The sequence below is a fragment of the Ahaetulla prasina genome, chromosome 2, assembly GCF_028640845.1.
Source record: "Ahaetulla prasina isolate Xishuangbanna chromosome 2, ASM2864084v1, whole genome shotgun sequence".
Taxonomy (NCBI): Eukaryota; Metazoa; Chordata; class Lepidosauria; order Squamata; family Colubridae; genus Ahaetulla; species Ahaetulla prasina.
Window position 1 is genome coordinate 3,246,827 of NC_080540.1, and position 21,296 is coordinate 3,268,122.

General features: G+C 46.5%; 1 protein-coding gene across 1 annotated transcript; it reads left to right on the forward strand.

Moving 5' to 3' along the window:
* Positions 1-1,270: 1,270 nt before the first annotated feature.
* On the forward strand, positions 1,271-12,628 carry LOC131193691 (zinc finger protein 75D-like). The gene is made up of 5 exons (XM_058174162.1): positions 1,271-2,235; positions 2,482-2,596; positions 11,312-11,379; positions 11,860-11,989; positions 12,477-12,628. Exons 1-5 carry the CDS (start codon positions 1,831-1,833, stop codon positions 12,626-12,628), a joined length of 870 nt encoding a protein of 289 aa, XP_058030145.1. The 5' UTR covers positions 1,271-1,830.
* Positions 12,629-21,296: the final 8,668 nt, after the last annotated feature.

The window sequence follows — 21,296 nt, forward strand, 5'->3', positions numbered from 1 at the left end:
CCCATTGATTTTGCTTGTCAGAAGGTTGCAAGAGGGGATCACATGACCCGGAACACTGCAACTGTCATAAATACGAGTCAGTTGCCAAGCAACTGAATTTTGATCACGTGACCATGAGGATACTGCAACGGTTGCAAGTGTGAAAAACAGTCATAAATCGCTATATTTCAATTCCACCATAACTTTGAACGGTCACTGAGTGAACTGTTGTAAGTCTAGCACTATCTGAATGTCCTTATTTATTTTTAAGGAATACTGTAGCTTCTATGCTCAATTTTCATTTACCTGGCCAGGGGTCTCCTGTCTGTTGTGACCTAGTCCCAAATAGGTAGTAGGAAACTCAGTCTGTGAAAAAAAAACACTGTCTTCGAACAGCTGAGAATTACTTCCTTCCCAGCATACTTCAACTAAATTAAAACAGATTCCTCCCAACACAAATTCCTCAGTCTTATCACAAATCTTGGTCCAATTAGGCAAACTGCCAAAGGCCTTTCTTGGCAAACGTTCAGAAGTCACCAAAATAAATGCAAGACGTAGACGAAGCAGAAGACGAGGGTACCACGTTGTTTTCTGGCAAAGTCCAAATGCTGTTGCTGGTCTGTTTTAAGCCTTATGGGAGGGACCAATAATCTTGGCCCTACTCCCAAGTTGTCCTTTTTGCTTGAACTGCTGTTGCTTTCTGGCAGTTCTTCTCATGCGTGCATTAGGAAGCGGCTCCTCCTGTTCTTCTACCTCACTACTATCAGTCTCTGGAGGCTCTGGAGTCTGCACCTCACTCCCCGATGGCCCTGGCCCCACCTCAGTTTAATTGCTGTCCGACTCTGTTGCCAGCTCCATAGGCTGCTGGCGGACCACAACACTTCCTGAGCAGATTTTTCTACATCTCCACAAACGGTTCCTGGACAGGAAAGAGAAGAAGATAGAGAAAGCGCAGACTCTGGAAACATCGAAGCCTTTTGTCTGCCAGGGAACTATGGAGAGGGGCCTTTCCTCCTACTCCCAAGCCCATCATCCCTGCCCTCTCCCTTCCCCTCAGACGCGCCCCACTTTCCCGCCCTTTCTACAATCCTGGCACTTTGCCCCTAATCCACCAGGGGGCGCCCTCTGCTAAGAGACGGTAACGTCATGCCACTGGAGGGTAAACGGAAGGAAATGACATCACAAACTCTTGCCGCTCTAGGACACCGCACTCTCTCTTTTTAACCCCTGTGGTTCCGTGCTGCCGGAGAGTCTGGCGGGAGGAGATCCAGACGTGCTCCGGGTCAGTCGAAGGCTCTTCCCGGGCAAAGGGAGGCGGAGGAAGGAGAGGACCGTGCCCGGCCATCCTCCGGCTTCAACCCCGGGTCCCATGCTCCCCAGCCTCCCTCTCCATGCGAAGAGTCCGAGTGGGGGGAGGGGAGGGTCGGCCTTGCGGAGGCCCAGCAGGAAAGGAGAGAAGCCGGGCGAGGAGGAGGCAGGATTCGCACCAGGCTCCCCGAGGGCCCCATCCTGTCTCCGGAGGGGGAGAGAAGCCGGACGGCCTCTCCAGCTGCCTCCTTCCCGGGCCTGCGCTGGGATGAGCCGCTTGGGGCTCCAGGCAGGTTGGCTGAAGGTTGTTCAGTGGCTGAATTTCTTGGCGTTTATTTTTCTCTCCATCTCAGATACAGAAACTCGAAATCATTTGAAATCTTTGCAAGGCAAACTTTTCTCTTCCTGAGGAAAAAAAGAGCGGAGTCACTTGGAGGATCAGAGTCCTGAGGCCCCAGAAATGATCCCGTGAAGGAAAAGGCATCTGGAGACTCAGAAGAGTCCTTGGAGCCATTTGGAGTTGCTCTGCAGGAGAGAGAAAGGATGGAGACACAACCTTTGGGAAAGGAGGGAGCCGGAAAAGGCCCTTCAGCTGCTCAGCCTGGGAAGCTCTGGACAAGGACTGGGCAGAAGATCCTGGAGGAGGAAACCATCCTCCCTTCAGAAGTTCAGCCCTGGAATTTCATCCAATATTGGGAGGCTGAGGGTCCCCGAAGACTTTGCAACCGACTCCATGACTTTTGCAGGCGCTGGCTGAGACCAGAAAAACACACCAAAGCCCAGATGTTGGACCTGGTGGTTCTGGAGCAGTTCCTGGCTCTTCTGCCCCCAGAGATGGAGAGCTGGGTGCGGGAGTATGGAGCAGAGACCAGCTCCCAGGCGGTGGCCCTGGTGGAAGGCTTCCTCTTGAGCCAGGCAGAGGAACAGAAGGAGCAGGTCGAGATGCAGGTGAGAGCTTAAAAGACAATAGAGAATGAGTTTGAATGCTTCATCCCTCCTTCCCAAAGCTCTCTGACATTCATAATAGGTGGCAATGTCCCACCTATTCTTGTAGGACATTGTTCCAATGTTTTCTCACTCAACCACACTGATGGATATTGGGGACTTTCATGTTGTGTTCCAAATATAGGAATCCACTTTACGTCGTGTGATTTATATTAATTCTGCTTCTTCCTTCCTTCCTCCTATTGTAAGTGTTGCTCTGTGGAGAGCAGAGATCCTGAGAGAAAGAAGAAACCGTCGAACTCCCCTCAGGAGCAATTTTTCAGGAGGATCCCTTCGGAAGAAAAAAGTCAGAACACCTCAGGAGGTAATTAAAGATCCTTCGATTACCCAACTGTCTTACCTTCACTCTCTCTTCTCTTCTATACGATACCTCCTCCTATTTATAATTCTCCAGACTAATCGCATCTTCAGATAATTGCCCAGCGACCCTCTTTAAGTGAGCCATTTCATCCTGGGGAAAGGGGAGATTGAGGTCCACCTGAAGGGGCATACTGAGGAATTTTTTGGATTTTCTGTAAGAGAAAATTGCTTGACTTCATTCCCAATTGGATGCTGCCGTAGTTCCTGGTCCAGTGGAAGCCCTTGAGGCAGGTTCTTGCCTGGCTTGTGAAAGCTTCCCGGGAGGTAACAGGTGGGTGGATGCTGGCAGTCATTAATGCTTCTCTAAGGGAGGGGGCAGTTCATCAGCACATTAAGGAGGCTCTGGTCCACCCTCTTCTTAAGAAGCCATTGCTGGATTCCACCCTGTTGGATAATTTCCGACCTGTCTCCAATCTTCCATTTTTGGGGAAGGTTGTTTAGAATGTGGTTGTGCAGCAGCTCCAGAGGTTGTTTGTTTGTTTCTTTGTTTCTTTGTTTGTTTATTTCATCAAGCATGTAATAGGTAACAGATACAAGTATAAACATAATGATGAATACATGAAATGGATACATATAAAAGGGAACATTAAGCTAGGGACGATAGGCATGCTGGTTCGCTTATACACTCGCCTTAGAGACCTCTTAGGAATGGGGTGAGGTCGACAGCAGACAGTCTAAGGTTAAAGTTTTGGGGATTAGGGGAAGAAACCACAGAGTCCGGTTGTGCATTCCTGTTCTGTTTCCCTCCCCCCTATACTCCCAGCAAAGAGTCAGTCACAGGCCTCCTTTTCTCCTTTTATTTACATAGATAAATGTCCTGGCCACGTCTACCTATGGGCCTGCCAAGTTTCTGGAGATAACGAGGAAATTATAGATAAGGCCAGAATTACTCACAAATATATTCTTCCCTCCATTGATACAGTTTGCCCGCGCAAATTCATTGCTTTGTCCAAGACAAAAAACCAGGAAGTCCCGCCTCCTATTTATAGTCTCTGCAGATGTCACTGCATGAAAATCATTACTTGGCTTTATCCCAACGCTGCTTCTGCTGCGCGCGCCGGTCATGTCTGCACAGTCTTGCATCACTCCAAAACTGTTCTTGGGGCGTTGCCAAATCAGAAGAAGGCTCGGGAGAATCAGGCCTTGTCGTCCCCTCCTCCTCCCTTTGAGTGGGTGCCAGGGAGAGAGAGGGCTCAAGAGAAGCAGGGCTTGCCAGGTCCACTCCCTCACTTTCTGAATCATCCGAGTCCAGGAGTCCGGGTCCAGGAACCTGGGTCACAACACTATCCCTCACCGCAGGGCCCTTCCCCCGGGGCTGACGATCGGGATGTGGTTGGGCTGGGTTCTTCTCATGGAAGGCCTGCACCAAGTCAGGGGCATGAACGTCGGAGGCACCTACCCAGGAGAAATCAGTCCCGTATCCCTTCCACGCGATCAAATATTGGAAACGACCCTTCAGCCCGCGGGAGTCTCGTACGCTGTGGACTTCGTATTCCTCCGACCCGTCCTTGGCGACAGTGACGGGTGCTGTTGGGCACCGAAGGGGACTCGGTGTGGCCTCAGGAACCAGAAGGGACCGGTGAAAAACGGGGTGGATCCGCATGGATCGTGGCAGGGTCAGTCGGTAGGCTACCGGGTTGATGACTGCCTCGACAGGGAATGGGCCGATGAATCAGTGGTCCAACTTCTTTACCGGGCGGTCGGACGGGAGGTGTTTGGTGGAGAGCCACACCCGGTCTCCAACTGCCAGTGGGGGCGTTGCCCGGCGGGAGTGGTCGGCGGACCGTTTGTAGTCCTCCTTTGCCCGATTCAGCTGCTGACGTACCAACTGTTGGACACATGCAATTCCGTCAGGAAGGTCTGCGTTTTAGGAACAGGAGAGTCCGGTGGTGCCAGAGGGAAGAGCCGCGGATGGTACCCCACATTGGCAAAGAACGGGGTCATCTGAGTAGAGGTGTGTTCTGTTTCCCTTCCCCCAATACTCCCAGCAAAGAGTCAGTCAGAGGCCTCCTTTTCTGATTTATTTACATATCTATAAATGTCCTGGCCACGTCTACCCATGGGCCTGCCAAGTTTCTGGAGATAACAAGGAAATTACAGATAAGGCCAGAATTACTCACGAATATATTCTTCCCTCCATTGATACAGTTTGCCCACGCAAATTCATTGCTTTGTCCAAGACAAAAAACCAGGAAGTCCCGCCTCCTATTTATAGTCTCTGCAGATGTCACTGCATGACAATCATTACTTGGCTTTCTCCCAATGCTGCTTCTGCTGCGCGCGCCGGTCACGTCTGCGCAGTCTTGGATCACTCCAAAACTGTTCTTGGGGCGTTGCCAAATCAGAAGAAGGCTCGGGAGAATCAGGCCTTGCTGTCCCCTCCTCCTCCCTTTGAGTGGGTGCCAGGGAGAGAGAGGGCTCAAGAGAAGCAGGGTGTTGTGTCTTGCCCGCCTTCAGAGCAGCCGGGGCCTTCTTATCTGCTCCCAAACACGGAGGAATGTATGCCTCCCGGCCCCAGTCCTGGCTCCATGCCCAGACAAACTGCAGAAGAAGGAGCACCTCCCTGCCCCAGCCCTGACTCCATGCCCAGGCAAACGGAGCAGCTAGACCCCTCCCCCTCCTCCACAGCAGGTGAGCCTGAGGAGAGTTTATTACCAACAGCTGATTGGAGTGATCCTCGCATCAGAAGATTGGATAGGCGGAGGCAACAGAAGGAAGGGAGGGGCAGGCCTTAATGAGTGCTGAGTCATGGAGCCACACCCCATGGCCTATATAAAGGATCTGCTTTCTGGCAGTCTCTGAGTCAGGCAAAAGTTGAACTTATCTTGCTGAAGTCACTTACTGGTCTCCTGCCTGCTCTGAGGACTTTGCTAGGACTTTGGGCAGAGCTGCAGAGGCAAGCCTGATTCGGATTTCCCTGACCCGGCCGTCAGCGGAGGAGTGGGACACGACACAGGGCTTGCCAGGTCTTCTCCCTCACTTTCTGAATCATCCGAGTCCAGGAGTCCGGGTCCAGGAACCTGGGTCACAACAAGGTGTGCTGAGAGTTGTTAAAAGCAAACTCCGCCAAGGACAGGTAATCGGCCCAGTTGTCCTGTTGCTGGTTGATGAAGCAACAGAGATACCGTTCCAGGATACCAATGACCTTCTCTGTACCCCTGTCGGTCTCTGGATGGTGCGATGACGACAGACATGCCTTCACCTCCAACGCGGCCATCAGGCTCTTCCAGAAGCGAGCTGTGAACTGAACTCCGCGGTCCGAAACCACCCTGTCCGGTAGACCATGGAGGCGGAAGATGTGCTGCAGAAAGAGACGGGCCATTTTTGTGGCTGTGGGCAGTCCGCGGCATGGGATGAAGTGTGCCATCTTGGTGAGCATGTCCACCACCACCAGCACCGTGGTGAACCCAGAGGACGGTGGCAGGTCCATCAGGAAGTCCATGGAGATCGCCCCCAGGATCTGTCGGGTGTCAGCAAGGGCTGGAGGAGCCCGGGAGGGTCCCCCGTGGCGGCCTTGGCTTGCCGGCATGGTATGCAGGATGTCACGTAGGCATGTACATCATGTCGCACTCGGGGCCACCAAAAGGTCCGTGTCACCAGGTGGAGGGTCTTGAAGAACCCAAAATGTCCTGCTGCAGGGTTGTCGTGGCACTGGGTCATGACGAAGGCTCGGAGTAGTCCTGTGGGCACATATAATCGCCCCCGAAACTTGAGTAAGTCCTCCTCCAAGGTCCAAGGAGACGCGGGGTCCACCTCCGCTCTCCTTTGCTGCGACCAAGGGTCCTGGCGCTGCACCTCTCGCACCTGGGCCCGCAAGTCCACTGGTTCCCGTGCTGCGGCCAAGGCTTCTGCCGGCAGCACCGTCCGTGGAGGAAGGAGGTCCTTGGTGCAGAGGTACTCTGGCTTGCGGGACAGGGCATCCGCTCTCCAATTGTGACCGCTGGGAATGTAGGTCACGTGGAAGTTGAACCGGGCAAAAAACAATGACCACCGGATCTGCCGCTGGTTCAACTTCCGAGCTGTGGTGAGGTGCTCGAGATTCCGATGGTCCGTTCGGACCTCCACCTGATGTCGGGCCCCCTCCAGATGATGTCGCCAAGCCTCGAATGCAGCCTTGATAGCCAGCAACTCTTTTTCCCAGATGGCGTAGTTGCGCTCGGAAGGATTGAGTTTCCGGGAGTAGTAAGCGCAGGGAAAAAGTGTGCCGCCATTCGTTGGAGCCTGTAGCAACACCGCTCCCAGAGCCACATTGGACGCGTCCGTCTCCACCACAAAAGGCTGGAGCGGGTCGGGATGCCTCAGGACGGGTTCCGTGACGAAGGCTTTCTTGAGGGCTGTGAATGCTTCTTGCTGCAGGGGACCCCACCAGAACGCAACCTTCTTCCTGAGGAGCTGGGTAAGTGGAGCCATCAGTGTGGCGAAGCCCGGGATGAAGGTCCGGTAGTAGTTGGCGAAGCCCAGCAGGCGCTGAACATCCTTCACCCGATGAGGGGCTTCCCAGCTACGCAAAGCTTCTACTTTGCATGGGTCCATGGCTATGCCCTCGGGCGAGATGATATGCCCGAGGAATTCTATGGGAGTCCGGAAGAAGACGCATTTCTGCAGCTTCGCATTGAGTTGTTGCTCCCACAAGCATTGCAGAACCAGACCGACGTGTCGAAGGTGGCTTTCCCTGGACCGGGAGTAAATCAGGATGTCGTGCAGGTAGATAACCACGAACCGATCCAACATGTCTCGGAACACGTCATTCATGAAGTGCTAGAAAACGGCGGGAGCGTTGGTCAACCCAAATGGCATGACAGTGTATTCGTAGTGTCCGTATCGGGCGCCGAATGCCCTCTTACATTCGTCTCCTTCTCGCATCCGCACCAGGTTTTAGGCCCCCCAGAGATCGAGCTTGGTGAAGATCGTGGCCTCCCGCAACCTCTCCAGCAGCTCCGGGATGAGCGGCAGGGGGTAGCGATTCCGCACTGTAATGGCGTTTAGCCAGCGGTAATCACAACACAGGTGCAAGTCCCCTGTCTTCTTCTTCACGAAGAGGACCGGGGCCGAGACAGGGGACTTTGAAGGCCGGATGAACCCTCGGGCCAGATTTTTGTCCAGAAAGTCCCTGAGGGCGGCCAACTCGGGCTCCGACATGGAATACAGGTGCGTTCATGGTTCCAGAAAAACCTCTTCTGCATAAAGAAAACTCAGAAGCCATTGTCTTTAAGAGTCCTTTACTAGCATGAGGAAACTGGCACACGATGAGTGAAATTCCAAAACTGAACTTCCGGATTCTTTTCCCAGTTATACAACCCCCAAGAGTCCCACCCCCCTGACCCCTTTGATGGTCACATGGTCCCACGTTCTCCCAGTTCATTCGAATATCCTCTCGCCACTCTTCCTGCAGATGTGAACACCATCCGACCTTGGCCGTCTGAAGAATGTTACCATACCCCTCAGCCCCCCTTCTTCCCCTCAGGGGAAAAATGTGGCAGCGTCTGGAAACCTAAAGTCTAGTATGGTTTCTAGGCCTGACAGGCGTCCCACAGGCAGTGGTGCGTTGGGCAGAAGGTCCACGGGGCAATCGTAGGGCCGATGCGGGGGTAGTCGGTCCGCCTCCTTCTCGCTGAACACGTCGGCGAAGTCCGTCAGCTCAGGAGGCAAGGTGATGGCAGCAGTGGGGACGTTCTGGCCGGCACAGGTGTGGCGGATGTGGTCGACGCACTGCAGACTCGGGAAAGAGATGGCATTCCGCGACCAGGCCACCTGAGGATCGTGGGTCCGAAGCCAGGCCAACCCAAGGACCAAGGGAAAATGAAGGTCCGCCGTGACATAAAACTGAATCGCCTCCTCATGGTCCCCAATAGCCAGGCGCAAAGGCTGGGTGGCAAATTTAATGGGGTCGGACACCAGTTCTCGTCCATCAATTGTCTCTACCCGCATCGGAGGGTCCACCGGAACCACAGGGACCGCAAACTGGGTCACAAAGGCCTGGTCCATAAATTTTGTTGTGGCCCCTGAGTCCACCAGCGCATTCGCCTGGAGCCCGTCCGACTGGTTCCCCAACCATATCCGTGTGTCCAGAATCAGATGCCGAGGGGGCCCAGAGTCTACTTCCGCAACGTCCAGTGGGGGCTTAGTACGTGCCCGACCTAGGGTTTCCCCGAGGTCGGGCCTGCTCCATTTCCCGATTGGTCACGCTGTGATTCGGGACGGCGTGCGTGCCGCCGCTTTCTGGGGCAAGAAGCGGCGAAGTGGCCGGGCTCCCCACAGTACAGGCACAATCCCCCTTGGGGCCTCCGGTTCCGCTCCTGCGCTGTCAGGCGAGGTCTGGCCGCTCCCAACTCCATGGGCTCTTCCGCAGCAGTTACAAAACGTGGGGCGACCCGGGGTGCTGGTGGTGCAGGAAGTGGGGGTGCAGATGTCGATGGCGGGTCCCGGGGGGTGCGACGGGACGGTTGCCATTGCAGACGGGCGTCAAGGCGGAGACAAAGGGGCACCAAGTTGTTGAGGGTCTGTGGCGCCTCCACCCGGGCCAGCTCATCTTGCAATTCCTCTGAGAGTCCCTCCTGGAATGCATCCACCAGCGCTGCATCATTCCAATCAGAGTCCTGGCACAAAAGACGAAATTCGGCGATGTACTCCTGCAGGGGGCGTTTCCCTTGACGGAGTTCCTTACGGCGCCTGGTTGCCGTCAGCATTCGAACGGGGTCTTCATACATGGTGCACAGGTGCTGCCAAAAATGCTGTTGGTCCGCCAGCAGGGGGCTGTCCTGGAGCAAGAGGGGCGTGGCCCATCGAGCAGCCGAACCAGAAAGAAGGTTAATCACGAAGGCCACCTTAGCCCGGTCATCTGGGAAATCCTCTGGCCGCATAGCCATGTAGAGCTGGCACTGTCCCAAGAAGGGGAGGAGGAGTGGGAGGACGGGAGGGGGCTGCAGGCACATTCCTAGCAGCAAGTTGGCCTGCCAAGTGAGCCACTTGCTGCTGGAGCTGTTGATTAGCTGCTTGTAGCTGTTTTAACTGCTGCTGTACCTGCTGCTGGTCCATCTTTGGTGGAAGATGTTTTAGTCGGGGTCTTGGACAAAAATGTTCTGTTTCCCTCCCCCCAATACTCCCAGCAAAGAGTCAGTCACAGGCCTCCTTTTCTCCTTTTATTTACATAGATAAATGTCCTGGCCACGTCTACCCACGGGCCTGCCAAGTTTCTGGAGATAACGAGGAAATTATAGATAAGGCCAGAATTACTCACGAATATATTCTTCCCTCCATTGATACAGTTTGCCGCTTTGTCCAAGACAAAAAACCAGGAAGTCCCGCCTCCTATTTATAGTCTCTGCAGATGTCACTGCATGACAATCATTACTTGGCTTTATCCCAATGCTGCTTCTGCTGCGCGCGCCGGTCATGTCTGCACAGTCTTGCATCACTCCAAAACTGTTCTTGGGGCGTTGCCAAATCAGAAGAAGGCTCGGGAGAATCAGGCCTTGCCGTCCCCTCCTCCTCCGTTTGAGTGGGTGCCAGGGAGAGAGAGGGCCCAAGAGAAGCATGGCTTGCCAGGTCTTCTCCCTCACTTTCTGAATCATCCGAGTCCAGGAGTCCGGGTCCAGGAACCTGGGTCACAACAATTCCAGGCATTAGTGACTCTGTTACTGAAGTCATATTTTCTGCAATCAAGTTTAGCGCAGTTTACCATAACTTTGTATCTAATGTGTGCTCGTTTATTGTTGTGGCTGAAGAACTCATAGACAGGTAGGACTCCTACCAGTCAATATTCAGGCCTGGATTTGGGACAGAATCCATATTGGTTGTGGTTTTGTATGCTCTCTGGCAAGTAGCGCATCTAGCCTTGGTCTACTTGACCTCTCAGTGGCTTTCGATACCATCGACCATGGTATTCTCCTGGGGCGGCTTTGCAGAATGGGAGTGGGAGGCCTTGTGCTCTTCTGGCCCACTTACTTTATTTGTGGCCGCTCTCAGTCATCGTTGATCCAGCCCTCGTTCACTGCTTTGCGGGGTTCCACAGGGCTCGGTACTCTCACCGCTCCTGTTCAAGATTTATATGAAGCCTCTGGGTGAGATCATCTGCCAGTACAGATTGAGATATCACCAATATACTGACGATACCCAACTGTATGTCTCAGGCCATGGTGGGTTAAGTGATGCCGTGTCCTCCCTGTTGCAGTGCCTGGAGTCTGTTAGGGGATGGATGGGGAGCAACGGGTTGAAACTAAACCCTGGCAAGACCGAGAATTGCCATCTCTGGTCTTGTGGGTCCCATCCCCTAGGGAGCTACTGCTGGTGAAACTCAGAAGAAGGGCCTTCTCTGTGATGGCTTTCTCTTCCTGGAACATCATCCCCCCAGAGATTAGAATGGACCCGCACAGTAGCACTCTTCTGGCTGCCATTGAATAACTGGTTCTGCCAGTGGACCTGGGAAACCCAGAGTGGGATGGAGCCCATTAAATGGCTCCTGTGATTGGCTGTTGTCGGGGCGAGGAGTGGGGATGATTTTATTATTTTAATATATTATATCATTTTCCTTTTATTGTTTTAATATTGGTTTTATATTTTGTAAGCTTCCTTGAGTCGCCATTTGTGCATAGGCGGCATATAAATTGTCTAAAATAAATATTTTTTAATAAGTTATTTTGAAAATATTTATTTCTTACAGAGAAACAAAGGATGAAATTTTCTGGTTTTTATGATGACGCTCAAACAACGGTTGAACCTCTAAATCAAGTAAGAAAGGGAAAAGTTATTAGATTTGTATTCTCGCCTTCAGGAAGTGAAGTGGGTGTGCAGACTGCTCTCTGCTTCTATTTCCCCCTTTTTTGGACTGGATTATTTTTGTGTTCTTCCACAACATGGACAGTGGAATAACAGGTTGAAGTTGCTGTCAGTCAACATAGCTTCCTCTTCAAGATCCGTTTTCCACTTGCTGCTTTTGAGCCAGGTATCACCTATTCTATGCCAGTGGATTTGGTTTTTCTTTTCTATATGTAGCACATTACATTTCTCACCATTGAATTTCATTTTGTTAGAAGGTGCCAATCTGTCAATCCTATATCTCAAACCTATCTTCTGGAGTGTTGGTATTTCTGTCAATCTGATCTTGTCTGCAAATTTGACAAGTTCCCCTTCCATTCCCTTTTCTAAATCATTGATGAAGATGAAGAGACCTTGCGAATCCTCCTGTTCTCTTCTTTTTTCTGTGTTCAGGAGAGTCTTGTGTCCTTCGAGGAGGTGGCTGTGTATTTCTCTGAGGAGGAATGGTCTCAGCTGGATCCTGACCAAAAAGCGCTGCATTCGGAAGTCATGCTTGAAAACCATAGGAATGTGGTGTCTCTGGGTAAGAGTTTTCTAGTCCCCAATCAGAGAGTTCAAGAAGACAGATTATAGTTAGTTTTTATTTTAAAAAATCACTAATCAGATATGTTGTGAATGCTCCAACACTGGAAATTTTTAAGAAAATGTTGGATAACCATCTGTCTGAGATATATTTCTCTGGGCATTACTAGAGGCCTATCCTTAACTCTGTTATTATTATTATTAACTTTTCTCCTTATTCCTGATTACTCCATGACGCAAAACAGACTTTGATTGAGGTTTGCACATATATAGATGGTTGTAAAGAAAGAGATGTTTTCTAGATATTTTCAAAGCTTTCAGGACTCATGAATATAGAAATCGTTCTGTCTATATCACACCACTGTAAGATGCAAACATAAAATATAACGGAGTTTTGGATAAATTCAGAAGGAAATTCACTTGATTTTTTATGGTTTGATCTTTTTCTCTAACCTTGTTATCATTATCGTTTCTCTTTTGGTTTGAAGGTAATAATGGGCAGAAGAATCAAGATTGCTGTGAACTGTTCCAAGTGATCAATGCTAAAGATGGAACAGAGAAGTTTGGAATTCGAATGGAATTAGAAGCCCATGATAGAAACCAGTCAAATGATTGGAATCAGGAAAGCTCATCTTCCTAATGTCGATACAAAACTTTCATGCAACAGGAGAAAATAGGAAAAATATATTGGGAAAAGTTTGAAGCCAATCAAAGCTAAATTACTGGTAAAGAACACTATTTAAGCCAAAAGAGGAAGATGATATAAGAAGACACAACGGAAAAAGTTACAATGACATCATTTTTCTCTTGAAATAAGTTCTTACACCTCAAAAATGATTGGAAAAGAAGCCTTCAATGTTTGGAATGTGGAACATGTTTTAGAACAAGCAGGCAACTTACTTCCCTGAAAGGATTCACACTGGAGAAGCTATACAAATGCAGAGAGTCTGGTAACAGGTTCAGAAGATGTAGTAATCTTATTTCCCATAAAAGGATCCACTCAGGAGAGAAACCGTATCTGCAGTGTGGAAGACCTGCAAAGATACTTCCCATAAGAGGATTCACAGAAAGCCATTTAAATGCCTGGAGTGTGAAAAGCTTTTCAATAGTACTCAGTCACCACAATAAGCTCCACACAGAGAAAAGTCCTATAAATGCAGTGTGGAAAGACCTTTGCTCAGATGTAATCTTATTTCCCATAAGAGGATCCACAGGAGAAGCCATATAAATGCATGGAATGTGGAAAGACCTTTGCTCAAATCATCTTACTCATAAAAGGATCCATACAGGGAAGCCATTTAAATGCATGGAGTGTGGAAAGAGCTTGCTCAAGGTCATCTTATTGAAGATCACACAGGAAAAAGCATATAAAATGGAAAATTTTGTGGACTCAATAACCACAATAAGCTCCACAAGAAAGTTCTATAAATGCATGGAGTGTGGAAGACCTCAAAGTTAATCTTTTCATAAGGATCCCCACAGGGAAAAGCCATTTAATGGTGTGGAAAGACCTTTCCTCAAAGTCATCTTAGTTCCCATGAGAGGATCCACACAGGAGAAGCCATTATAAATGCATGGAATGTGGAAACGTTCACATAGCGTGGACTCAATCCACAATAAGCTCCACAGAAAGTCCTATAAATGCATGGAGTGTGGAAAGACCTTTGCTCAAAGAGTCATCTTATTTCCCATAAGGTGATCCACACAGGAGAAGCCATATAAATGCATGGAATGTGAAGACTTGCTCAGAAAGGTAATCTTCTCCTAAATGATCCACAGAGAAACCATATAGCAATGTAATTAAATATCACTCCACAATGCTTTGCAACATTCTGAGCAGATGTACAATCTGGGTCCTCGTTTTACCACAGTATGAAAGGATCAACCATCAGTATAGATCAAATCTGGCTGGGGAATTGCTGTAGTACTTATTCAAAGTCCCACAGAGCTTTTTATGTATATGCATATTGTGGCTTTCTGATCCAAATGAAACAAGTTGAATCCAACAAATGAAATTTAAAATTACAAATGATGTGAGACTTTGGAAAAAGTGCAGAAGAGCAGTAGGCTGATTCAAGGCCTGGAGACTAAAACATATGAAGAAAGATTGCAGGATTTTGGTTTCACCAGTCAAAGAAAATGGGAGTGACCATGATGCAATATTCCAGTACTTGAGGGCTGCCACAAAGAGTGGAGTCAATTTATTTTCCAAAAACCAGAGGGCAGGACAAGAAAAGCGCATTCAAAATAATGGGAAAGCAATTTTGAATTAAGAATCTTCCTTACAGTAAAGACATTTAATCAATGGAAGTTTTCCTTCAGAAGATGGTTTCTTCATGTTTTTAAGAGGAGAATGGATAAATGCTGTCCAAATAGATCCTGTAGGAATATCAATTCCTGAAATGTCTAGACTGTATAAAGGAATTGTAATACTTGTCACATTGGAAAGACCTTTGTCTGAAGCTACTATTAAAAGTTGGAATGTTAAGGCAGATAGACTGATAAAACAATTCCATGATAAATTTCAATAAGCCAAAAAGAGTCCCTGGGAGAGGAGAAGTGTTAATATGTTGGATTTTAACTAAAACTCTCTTTCAGGATAAGCTTTTCTGTAAATGCTGGCCTTTAAGATGAAGATTTCTGTCATTTGCTCAGATCATGTTTTCAGTGTGAAGGAAAACTGGGAGGCGATTTATAGCATCGGTGATACATAGTCATATAAAACATTCCTTTCACAGAAAAGAAGCCATCTTGGTGCATGGAGGCTGGAAAGACCTGTCAGTTGGGACTATCTTAATTACCATGGATGGACTCTGGGAGAACTTAAATTCCTTTGGGAGGAAACCTGTTCTTTCAGACAGTTTTAGATGTGCCAATATAAGATCTCTAATAAAATGTGACTTTGAAAATCAAGCCTCAAACTTTCATGAGTGTGAAATGACATTCTATTCTGTTCTGTTCTGAAAAGGAAATAATTGAAAAATATAAAAAACATGAACAAAAATTGCTGAACTATAGATGTAGTCCTGGACTTGGGAGAATTGAGCTCAACATCTCTGTTGAAGTGAAACATTTGTTAAGTGAGTTTGTCATTATACCACTTTTCTTGACAGTTAAGTGAATCACACAAGTTATTTATGATATAGCTGATGAAGTCCTATCAGATGTCTGAGCTCTGAAGTCCTAGCAAAGTTCTCAAGGCAGGCAGGAGACCAAAGTGACTTCAATAATCAGGTAGACTTTGCCTGATCAGAGAATGAGAGACTTGGTGGCCCCATGTGAGTTCTAATTAAGTGTGTGAACATGTAGCCAGGAAAAGAAATATTGTTTTTATTATTATTACTATTTTATTATTCATATTTTATAGCCCTATCTCCAGGACTCAGAGGCGGTTACAAACAATAAAACATTTATTATTAAGATAACATTAAAACTTATTCTAATGCCAGATCATTAAAAAATATAAACAAAACCAGTAAAACATAAATTTAAAATCTAGTCCAGTCCTGCACAGGTAAATAGATGTGTCTTAAGTCAGACGGAAGGTTCAGGTCAGGAAGTTGACAGTCCTGGGGAGTTGTTCAGAGAACAGAGAGGCCCTTCCTGGGCGTAGAACACTGCCTAATCAGAGTCCCTCTCTGTGAGGCCGAGGTCGGTGAATGGTAGCAGTAGGCGGTCCGTAATAAGCCCTATGCCATGGAGCGCTTTAAAGGTGGTCAAACCTTGCGCAAGAAGGCCACAGTAGCCAGTGCAGTGCGGATAGGTGTCATCAGAGAGGGCTCCTCTATAAAGCTGCATTCTGAATGCAGTCTCGGATGCCCTTCAAGGAGCCCATGTGAAAATGCAGTGGCGGGCGTCACGAGGCGTGGTGACGTGCATGCATCCCGGTCTAGAAAGACAACTGGCGCACCTGGTGAAAGATCTCCTGGAGTCAAATGATCTTCAAGACAGCCTCATCAGGAGGGCGAATTGCATTGAATGACTAACAGTCAGCAGGACTCAGCTGACTGTAATAGCATCAGCCACTCTGTCTTGGAGGATTGAGCTTGAGCCTGTTTCTATCAGATCTGACCTAAACACGGGACAGCATTCAAATTGGGGTGGCCGGTGTGAAATTGGGTGTCATCAGCGTACAGCTGGTATCACACAAGCCACTGATGATCTCATAGCGGCTTCATATAGATGTTGAACAGAGAAGAATCGATGGCAATGAGTGAGGCGCCTGGGGATCTGTATACACCGTCTGCGAGATCGGAGGTAGAACCAGATAAATGGTGCCTCCTCCCAATAAGGCGGCAGGATACCATAGTCGATGGTATCAAAGCTGAGTCTAATGGACCAGGGCAGAGGAACATTATCTGGCCTCAGAGATCATCCTGTGACCAAAGCCGTCAGTGCTGTAACGGGCGGAAAACTGGAGCAGTCTAGATAGACAGTTTCATCCAGGTGCAAGAAACTGATATGCCACCATATCTCTACAATTACAGGGTTAGACAATAATTACCTAAAACAGCGGGTCAGGAAGCTTCTTGAGGATCTCAGCCTCTTTCAAAGTGAGGATTCCACCAAGGCGCTGTAATTGCCTGGAGCCAGCCTGTCACCTCCTGAGTGGCCAGCACCAACCAGGAGGGCACGGGTCCAATAAACGTGGTGGCATTCAGCCTACCCAACAGCCTGTCCATGTCCTCGGGGACATCAAACTCATCCCATAAAATGTCACCAAGATCATCACCTAAGTCAGAATTTTTGGTCCACCATGAGCTGAATGATTTTTTATTTAGATAACCATTAAACTCCTCAGCGTCCTGCAATGGGTCATCCGCTCCCCTGATGAAGGAGGCGGAGTCAAAACAGGGCGGCTGGGTTATCTGCCGATGCAATGAGACGTATCGCCTCGCATCAATGTAGGTAAATGTTATGACTTCACTAGTGTCCGATCAGCTTAGAGCTGAATATCCAGGAACTCTCTACGTCTTCTCCGGTGCTTCATTCTCAGCTCCTCGGAGAACCAAGATTGGGACCTCGCGGGTCAGAGGAAAGGCACGACAATCTAAGGCCCCGGAGTTAGGCATAACAAGTTCCTCAACTGAGTGAGCCAGACCCTCAGATGGAAATGTGAACCTCTGTCCATCAGGTGCCTGGGGCGGAACCAGCGTTGGCTCCGTCTCCCTGCGGTGTTGAATGGCAGTCAGAAAGTCCAGCGAAGAAGAGTGATCTGACCATGACAAAGGTTCAATGACTATTTCCTTAAGTAGATCTCTCAACCACTGACCAGAGACAAAATCAAATGAGTGAAATGTGGTAGGGCCATCAACTATTGGTCAGGTCCAAGGCTTCATGGAAGTGAACTGAGCTGGAGGACGGAAGATGGCAATTAAAGTATGACTAAAAGTCTGTCTTTTAAAGCAAGCATAGGAGCTCGGGCAGGGCAGCTGTCACGCAGCAAGGAGCCATAGGACCAGCAAGCCCATCTGACATTATCTCACAAGAGGATTCAGTGACAATACAGTGGTCTTGTCTAGATCTCTAATCACAAAATGAGTCCTCGGCTGATGGAATGAGAAAAAGCACATCTAAAAGATTGTGAGAGGTTTGTAGAAATAATCATGGCGTGAATAAGGTATTATTTTATTTTTGATGCGTTATCTGAGGAGCTCAAATCTGGTCTTGACCATGAATAAAAATGTGATGCCTGCAAACATGAAAACATATGATCCTTTCAAATCTGTATTGGATGGACCATCACCAACAGAATCTTAATAGAATTAAAGGAGTCATAGACTGCTAGGAGCTAAAGATGTAATATTAAAGTATCTAAGCTCTTTTTTGCATATCTGTGGATCCCAAGATTGAGGTTGATAATAGGATTCCTGATTCATATTGATCTAAAGCAGAGTATAGATATAAATAATTAATCTCTTTTGGATGAAAAAGATAAGAGAATGATGACCTCAGCTTTGATTAAAACAGATGAGTGAATAAATCATGTGGCTCGACTTCATTCCTGCAAAGCAGGAAAGAAGAAATGTCCATCTCTGCTATTGTCTTATCTTTATGGATTTCTATAAGCACGGAATAAGCAGTGGATAACTACTGGATTCAAATATTTTTGATTTCAATATTTTAAAGAGAAATTTTTTCCTTTGAACTGACTGTAATGTTCAGATTGTTAATTTACTGGGTATTTAGAAAGAAAATTTTATTCAGCAGCATTTATTTTTCTCGATGCAGAAAGCTTTTGATCGATTGCATTGGATTTTTATTTAAATTAATAGAAAGATGCAATTTGGAGATGGTTTACAAGAATAATTAGAAATTATGGAGAACAAAGATTATAATCAATGGTAGCTTAACAGAACTTTTAAGATTGCGAAAGGAACAAGACAGGGATGTCCTATCACCATTATTGTTTATTTTAACTGAGAACCATTATTGGATAAAATAGAGTAAAGGAGATAGAGAATTAGAGTTAGACAACATGAATATAAGCTAAGAGCTTTTGCAGATGATGGTGATTACTTTAACAAACCCTATAAATTCTAGTAAATCTTTGTTGAAATAATTGATCAATATGGGAAGGTTTCAGGGTTTAAGGTAAATCAGAAAAAGACAAAAGTGATAATAAAAATATGGCCAGAAAACAGAAAGAAAAACTAGAGAAATAACAGGATTTGAAATTGTAAAGAAGGTTAAATACTTAGGGTTTATATTACATCGTCAAATGTGAAATTATAAGAATAACTATGAGGTTTATGGCAAAAGTTCAGAAGGAGTTGATTGTTTGGAAAAATTGCAATTATCTTTGCTGGGAGAATTGCTGCTATTAAAATGAATGTTTACCTAGATTTTATTCCTCTTTCAGATGATACCAATAATTAAGAAGATAAGAATCTTGAGGAATGGCAGAAGGAATTAACAAATGTATATGGGAAGGTAAAAAGCTGGGTTAAAATGAAAATAATTCAAGATTCTCGGGAAAGGGAGGTTTAAAATGCCCAATTTTAAATTATACTATGAAGCAGCTGCTCTCTCTGCAATAAGTGATTGGTTTAATTTAGAGGAAAGAATTTTGAATATAGAAGGTTATGACTTGCTATATGGATGGCATGCATATTTAATTTATGACAAAAGTGGATAAGGCCTTTAAAAATCATGTGCTAAGAATGCTCTTCTGCGTGTTTGGAAAAATACTAAACTAAATTATAAGGTTCCTATATGGGCAAGTCCTAGACATATAATAGAATATAAATATAAAACAGAATCAGGAAATGATTGTAAAGATCTTTTGTATACTGAAAGAGTAATTTGCAATTAAAATCTCTGCAAGTATTAAGAGGAAGGAAAAATTATACTTGGTTTCAATATGAGCAACTCGTGCTAGATGGAGATCAGAAAATTGGTATAGAGCAGAGCAGGGAAATTTGGTAAAACAAATTAGAAATCAGTCTCAGGAGCATATAAAGAGATTGTATAATGTGTTACTTGAAATAGATTCTGAAAAGAATTGGTAAAGGACTGTATGATAAAGTGGGCACAAAATTTTCAAAATAATTGGAAACTTGGGAAAAAATTTGGGTTAGAAATAATTCATGCACAGAATCTGAGGAAAATTTTTATAAAATGTTTTATAGATGGCATTTAGATCCTAAGAAATTATCAGTATGTAAGAATGCAAGCAAAATGTTGAAGATGTAATTGTGATGATGCTACATATTTTCACATTTTGGACTTGTAAGGATATAAAGGCCTTTTGGATAAAATTTGGTGGATTTTACAAAATGTTTTGAAAAGAAGATAAAGTTCCTGCAATTTTTTCTGTTGTTTACAGATTGTACAGTAATTGAGACTAAATTGATTTTAAATCTAATAACAGCAGCAAGATTACTAATAGGACAATACTGGAAGAAAAGAAGTACCTACAATAGAAGAATGGATATTGAAGGTTGCCAATGCTGAGAGAAGATATCAGCCTTTTGAAAGACAATCAAAGATGAAGGAATGGAAAAATGGATTGACTATATTCAGCGTAGATATCAGACTGAGTTATCAGACTGTTTTGAATGATTATGATGTATTATTTTGATTGTTTTGGGGAAGTTAGATTGATGATTGAGTATAATTAAGTTGGGATGAAATTTTTTAGCATATGTTTGTTTTATTTTAACTATACCTTGTCTCGTTCCGAAGTTGGGGGATTGTGAAGGGAGGGAGGGGAAGGAAAAATTTGTAAACTTTTGAATTAAAAACAAACAAAAAAGGAATGCCAGAGATCCTTCAGGCCATGGGTGGCTCCATGACTCAGCATTTATCAGGCCTGCCTCCTTCCTTTTGCTGGCTGTCTGTCTCCTGAAGTGGATCTCTCAGGCTCAGCTGTTGGCTCACATTCCTCAGGCACACAGTGGGAGGAGGGTCTAGTTGCTCCGTTTGCCTTCATGGAGCCAGGGCTGACACGTCAGCCCTTTCTTGCCACCTGTCTGGGCATGGTGAGGGCTGCCTGGGCATGACATTCCTCATTTCAGGAGATAAGAGGGACCAGGCTGCGGGGAAAGCGAGCGAGACACAACATTATTAGTAACACGGTTGCTAAGTGAATCTGGTTTCCCCATTGATTTTGCTTGTCAGAAGGTTGCAAGAGGGGATCACATGACCCGGAATACTGCGACTGTCATAAATCCGAATCAATTGCCAAGCAACTGAATTTTGATCACGTGACCATGAGGATACTGCAACGGTTGCAAGTGTGAAAAACAGTCATAAATCGCCATATTTCAATTCCACCATAACTTTGAATGGTCACTGAATGAACTGTTGTAAGTCTAGCACTATCTGAATGTCCTTATTTATTTTTAAGGAATACTGTAGCTTCTATGCTCAATTTTCATTTACCTGGCCAGGGGTCTCCTGCCTGTTGTGACCCAGGCCCAAATAGGTAGTAGGAAACTCAGTCTGTGAAAAAAAACCACTGTCTTCGAACAGCTGAGAATTACTTCATTCCCAGCATACTTCAACTAAATTAAAACAGATTCCTCCCAACACAAATTCCTCAGTCATATCACAAATCTTGGTCCAATTAGGCAAACTGCCAAAGGCCTTTCTTGGCAAACGTTCAGAAGTCACCAAAATAAATGCAAGACGTGAAAGAGAAGGTACCACGTTGTTTTCTGGCAAAGTCCAAATGCTGTTGCTGGTCTATTTTAAGCCTTATTGGAGGGACCAATAATCTCTTGGCCCTACTCCCGAATTGTCCTTTTTGCTTGAGCTGCTCTTGCTTTCTGGCAGCTCTTCTCATGCGTGCATTAGGAAGCGGC

Excerpts from the sequence above, each read along its gene's own strand:
- LOC131193691 (XM_058174162.1), top strand. The coding sequence starts at position 1,831 with ATGGAGACACAACCTTTGGGAAAGGAGGGAGCCGGAAAAGGCCCTTCA. Across the intron at positions 11,380-11,859 it reads CGGTTGAACCTCTAAATCAA|GAGAGTCTTGTGTCCTTCGA; the intron begins GTAAGAAAGGGA and ends TTCTGTGTTCAG. Across the intron at positions 11,990-12,476 it reads TAGGAATGTGGTGTCTCTGG|GTAATAATGGGCAGAAGAAT; the intron begins GTAAGAGTTTTC and ends TTTGGTTTGAAG.